General features: G+C 32.5%; 1 protein-coding gene across 2 annotated transcripts; it reads right to left on the reverse strand.

The window, feature by feature from the left end:
- Positions 1-2929: 2929 nt before the first annotated feature.
- Positions 2930-5696, reverse strand: LOC115969780 (protein LOL1). 2 transcript variants are annotated; one of them, XM_031089392.1, is made up of 6 exons: positions 5606-5696; positions 5131-5292; positions 4544-4657; positions 4296-4409; positions 4024-4133; positions 2930-3263 (listed from the first exon to the last, which is right to left on the reverse strand). In XM_031089392.1, the coding sequence occupies exons 2-6, from the start codon at positions 5192-5194 to the stop codon at positions 3225-3227; spliced, it is 441 nt and encodes a 146-aa protein (XP_030945252.1). In that variant the 5' UTR covers positions 5195-5292; positions 5606-5696; the 3' UTR covers positions 2930-3224. The 2 variants fall into 2 exon arrangements, with proteins under 2 accessions (XP_030945252.1, XP_030945251.1); XM_031089391.1 differs by lacking the exon at positions 5606-5696 and adding an exon at positions 5459-5595.
- Between the last annotated feature and the right edge of the window lie 304 nt (positions 5697-6000).

The following is a 6000-nucleotide window of genomic DNA, read 5'->3' on the forward strand; positions in this document are numbered from 1 at the left end:
CACTTCTCTCGATGAAGTGTCCGAAGAAGATCTAGCATCAAAGGCAAGGAAGACTCCTATTGAACCCAATTTTTTTTTTTCATGATCTCATTTGTAACGTTTTTAGTATTATCATATTTTATTGGCAGATGATTTGCATGATTGAGACATTAATAAAAAGTAAAACTGTAAAACCATTCATTGGATTTTTAAAGGTTGCGGTGAGTTTAAATGTGTATATTTAACACCTATTTATATTATACAGCAAGTTACTGCGAGTTATGTAAATTTTTAAGTGAAAGAAGAGTTTGTCTTTACTTAATTATTCCTTTTGGTTTTTCTCTAATTCTAGTATTGAGGTTACTGATGACTAGTCTTACATCGCCACTTATTTAATAATCTAAATTTTTTAGATTATACACATGTTTGTACCTAGATAACCTAGTGCATAACAAATTTTGCTAAACATGTTTTATAATTTAAACTTAGTTAATTCGACATGATATTTCAATTAGCTTAATTTGTTTAAAGTATATTGTAGCTATGTGTGAAGAGCCCAAATTTCTGTTGGGAGAAGCAGGTGCAGGCACAGATGCAGATGCGAATGTAGCCACAGGCATGGAAGCGGACTCAGGCGTAGGAGCGGACATGGGTGTAGGTCGGACACGGATAGGGATGGGGGCACAGGCGCAGTTTTAAATGAGAGTACATTAATAGAGTTTAGAAAAAGAATTAATAAAAAAAATAAAAAAATAAAAGGAAAATGAAGAAAGAGTGAAAGAAAACCCTAAAAATATTTTATAAGGGTACGTTTGGTAGACTGTAATAGACATTATAATGTAATAAATATTCCTATGGCATAATTATTTGGTTGTTTGATTATGTTTTTATTACAATGGATAGTTATTCCTTAAGAACAGCTATTCTTCAAAATGAGGAATAATTATTCCTTATCAAAAGTACTGAATATCTATTCTTTCATCTTATGTAATAACTTTTTTTAAAAAATTCCTAAAAAGCCATTAGTTGCCACATCTTCAAAAGGAAAGAAAATAAATTTTCCTTGTTGTTAATTATTAGCTCTATTTTGAAAACCCTAAAATAAATGTATTTTAGGAAATTTGATTTAAAAATTATTTAATTACACCTTCTTTTTATACTCTACTAAATTTTGGATGCATATTCAGGAACCTATTCCTAAATGATTACCAAACTAATGAATAGTAATACTTATTATATTCCAACTTAGGGTACGTTTGGTACATTGAATGGGAATTACGACAGAAATTGTAATCTTTATTACTAGGAATAAAATGTGTTGTAATGTAATAACTAAACCTATTCATTAGTTTGGTTGTGAATTATAACATTAGAATGAAACTTAACATTTATTTTTGGAAATTTCTTACTCATACAATTATATTTCCTTAAAAATTGTTATTTTTAAATTTAAGAGGGATATGTGTTATTTTTTATGATTTTTTATTTTTATAATTGTTAGATGTATATGGAAAGTTTGTTTACTTGGAAATATATTAAGTTTTGAAATTATTGCACTTACTAAGGAATAGCTAATATAACCTTTTAAAGAGGAATAATTATTCCTCATTTTGAAAAATAGCTATTCATAAGGAATGGTTATTCCTTGTAAAAAAAACATAACCAAACTAAAGAATAACTAAATCATAGGAATAACTATTACATTACAACGTCTATTACAGTATACCAAACATGCCCTTAATGTATTCCTCGTAATACTTATTCCTATTCCCATGTAATAATTATTACAGTGTACCAAACGTGCCCTAAGTATTTTGAGTTAAAATTATTCAATAATCTATCCAAATCTAGAAAGACATAGGACAAGGAAGAGGTCTAATACTATTATCTGATGATGATGATGACATGACTTGTCTTTTGAAAATATATTTGTTGAACAAATGAATTCAAAGTTAGAATGGTCGAGTGCTTTTCAGAAAATTACATCTAACAAAAAATGTATAAACGGTTGTTTAGTTTTAATATTAGAGTTTTATTCAGTAAAGCATATTTGAATAGAAGGACACAATAGAAGTTGATTGAAAGCCAAGTATACCTGGGGATACAGAATGGCCATGTGATGGTGGATGAGTGGTTTTGTCAAAGAACTAGTAACGCTTTTTTGAGACCTTGGAAATCTCCTACACAAAATGAAAAGAAGTCAGTTAAAATGTTTACATCATGTGCTACAAAGAAGTACCATTGCACCATCAAAAAGCATTAACATGTTTCCAGTTCATGGAAAAAAAAAGTTGTGGCTAAAGAGGATACATAAATTAGGACACTTTTTCTGGGATGTGAATCAACATGAGACCGGGCCAATTGGAGTTGATTAGAATAAATTGTATACTGCTGAGATGATTGAATGATAAGATATATAAAATATGCTGCTATACTTGAGCTACTAGCTAGTAATTTTTCTTCTGTGCTTTTGTCAATATATATGACATTGGTTTTAAACTTTATAATGGATAATTTGCTATACTGACCTCATGTTCCCTCTCTCCCTTTCTTGGCAAACAGCTATGTTATCAAACCTTTTCTTGCATATTTTGGTATCAAACTCCTCCGTAGGAAAGTTTTTATCCAATTCTGAATTACATGTTTATGTTGTCTTTGTTTAAAGATTCTATTTGGGTTTTCTCTAATCCTAAAATCCTTGTGAGGTTACTAATGAAAGTCATGGTCTTACATCACCACTCATTTAATAACGTACTTCTTTTAGATAATCATAAATCCCCAATAGTGTCTCTAAAATATCTCTTTGGTCCTCAAATAATTAATGTTAGGTGTCTTAATCGCTGCCAAGCAATTGTTTGTACTTGGAAAAATTGGCCCAACAAAAAAGCAGAAAGTATCTGATGTAAAATCTTCCCGTGTATTTGATGCCACTCATACACACATGTCAATGTAAAAGAAAATGAAGTTCATCTTATCTGAAGATTTCCAAAAGCACTCAAAAGTCTTCTAATAGAATAGTTTATCAAAAAAAAAAGAGTCTTCTAATAGAATAGTTTACATACATCCATTCCAACCTGTCAATACTTATTCATAAAAGACATCACGCAAGGAAAAAAAATAACTCTATACATGTGACTAGGGGAAGGGTCTTCTGCTTGCTGAAAGATACACTGATGGGGAATATTGTTTTACGCAAAACCAAGGTTGTAGAGCTGGTAATGACCAACTTAGTTGTATGAAAATTTTTAACTGTTGAACTTCTGTTCAGTAGTGCTTGCTGAGGCCTGCATCATCCAGTGACACCACAGTTAACAAAATATGAAATATAAATGTACCAAAATAGGGGGAAGTGTTTAGTATTATACAGTTCTTAATTGTGATATTTTGCATATGGTATCTCTCAATGTTAGAGAGAAAAAGGAAGTGGTTAAAGTGTTAAGGATGAAATTCAAGAATAATTTTTGTGAGATTTTAGAGATCATACACATGTTTGTACCTAGATAACCTAGTGCATAACAAGTTATGCTCAACATCTTTATAAGTTAAACTCAGTTAATTGGTCACGGTATTGCAATTAGCTTAGTTTGTTAAAGTATATTTTAGTTGTACGTGAAAATTCCAAATTTTGGCCCCTAATTCATCTTAATTTCGGCCCCCAATTCATCTTATATAGATAGAACGTAGATAATTGTATTTATAATGCTGCTTATGGAAACATTTGGAAGCACATGAGATTCCATTTGCAAATCCCTTTTTCCCCTTGGGGGTTCAATATGGATTTAGGAGTTAGGGAGAAGACAAAGCAGAAAAAAGATTTTAATATATTTTTTTTTAATATTGCAGTTGGTTTCAACTCTACATGCATCATACCTTGAAGCTTCATTTGCTCATGAATTCTACACCTTAAATAGCTATTAAATTTCAATTTACTGATTAGAAATACTTTCTTCATTTTGAATTTAAATTTTCAGGGTCACTTGCATTATAGCAATAAACCTATTAGTTCCATTAACATCTACCCAGTGAGTGCAAAAGAATACTGACCCCAACTGATGTCACAAAATTGCAGACTGCACATTTCACAGATCGTGCTCCATATTGGTACATCAATAGCATCCTGCAATTACCACAATTGACGTGTGCCACCTGGTTTGCTGTCACAATACATTTGACGATTGCCCCCATTTAGTGATTACTCAATTGTAAGGTTGCCAATCACAACATAGAACAGAGGATATTTCAAAGTTTTAAGAGATTATATGGTGGAGAGGAAAAAAATTCTTGTAAAATTGTTTATGCTGTAAATAGTTATACACCTTCCAAGGCTAGATTCACAGTGTGACAACAAGAACATTGTACACTTGTTGCACCACGAATGTACATGAGCAAGGTGTGGCAGCCTCCACAGACCAACTGGGCCATTTCAGTGCCTGGCAAAGAGTTGTACAAGCAAAAACTGAGTGTTCATTTTCCATGTTTAATTGTTCAGTCCAAATATAGATTGAAAACACTCAAAATTGAACTGAACTTATTATATAAACTCCAAAATAAATAGAGAACATACCGGGAGGTGGCACTGCTGTGACTGCATTGCAGACAGCACAGCATACAGAAGTTGCTCCAACGGGATACAGTAAAAGGTTTCGACATCCAGAACACACAAGCTGGCTCTGCGCACCTGATCACCGACACAGACATAAACTATTTCATCAGTCATAGCTAATAGAAACATAACAACTTTGAACTAGTGCAAAACCACTAATCTCCAGCATTGACACTGTGCTGAAATGTAAAGCAAGTATTGCTAATTCAAGAATTCTCCCATATCTAATATGTTCAATTCTAATTTTATTAGCTTTTGATTTGACTAACCCATCTAATAATTTATTCTTCTCGATGAACTTGTGGGATTTTTTTTTCTCCTTTGAAACTATGCTTGAAATTAATTATATAATTAGACCTTATATTTTCTTAGAAGACAGAATGTAAAGAAAATGAAAAAGAAAAGCCTTTCTTACTACATCTAATTCATCATTCGGTGGTTGAAAGATTCCTAGATTTCTTAAATAATCCACTTATTTATCAGAAATGAGAAAGATAGAGATTTGACATTGTTAAAGCTTAATCTAAGTATGGAACTGTGTAAGATACCATTAGCAGGTGGTGTATATGGTGCTGGAGCCGGTGTCGGGTATGGGGCAAGCGGAACTGGCATTATAAAATCTCAGAGTTACTCTTTTCTCTTCCTAGCTCTTTGTAGTTTACTCCCTCAGACAAGCAGAGCACGCTCATTCTCTCCCATACTTACCATTCCTGGATAGAGAAAGAAAAAAGCACACTTGAAAATGTTACTACAAAGGGCCTGCTAAAACACCTTAGGTTGTCTAGCAATTTAAGCCACATATCAATGAAAAACACAAGGAAAGAGATGTAATAGACCATGCAGAAAAGGATGTCAGACAATTAAAAATTACCATACCCAATTGAGAAATTTTGCATTAAAAGCAACCCATGAAGCAAAAGCAGTGATGAAGATGCCAGGAAAAAAAAAGGAAAGAAACTTAAATCCACTTCATAGGGCAATGAAATTGAGCTTTAACATCGTGGAAGTGGGGCAGACACATACCTTTGCAACTTGTAGCAGATGAAGTGGAGAGAGAGAGAGAGAGAGAGAGAGAGAGAGAGCGACAGGATGTTAGTGGACATTGGACTAAAGTACCGTGAAAAAAGTTGGGTGTAAAAAGAGATTTTTTACAGTTGGGTGTAAAAAGTTGAGAAATGTGGTTGTAAGTTCGCACACATCTATATGAACTTACAATCACATTTTTACTATTTATAATTCACCACGTGATAAGTTGTGTTTAAAATTATGACCAATTATGTAATCCTAGCATTGCTTAATAATTTTTCCTTTAATTCTGAGGAGTGAGGTGAGGTCCAGTGAAAGTTTCATTGTTCCTACTCTCCTATAGAAAGATGTTGGGTTTTTAACTACCATTTCTGTTGGTGGCATATCAAGAT

This window comes from Quercus lobata, chromosome 12, assembly GCF_001633185.2.
Source record: "Quercus lobata isolate SW786 chromosome 12, ValleyOak3.0 Primary Assembly, whole genome shotgun sequence".
Lineage (NCBI taxonomy): Eukaryota > Viridiplantae > Streptophyta > Magnoliopsida > Fagales > Fagaceae > Quercus > Quercus lobata.

Coding starts and splice junctions, on each gene's coding strand:
- LOC115969780 (XM_031089392.1), bottom strand. CDS start 5,194: ATGCCAGTTCCGCTTGCCCCATACCCGACACCGGCTCCAGCACCATAT. Junction 4,410..4,543: donor CACAGCAGTGCCACCTCCCG/GTATGTTCTCTA, acceptor ACTCTTTGCCAG/GCACTGAAATGGCCCAGTTG. Junction 3,264..4,023: donor ATTTTGTGACATCAGTTGGG/GTCAGTATTCTT, acceptor TGGATGATGCAG/GCCTCAGCAAGCACTACTGA.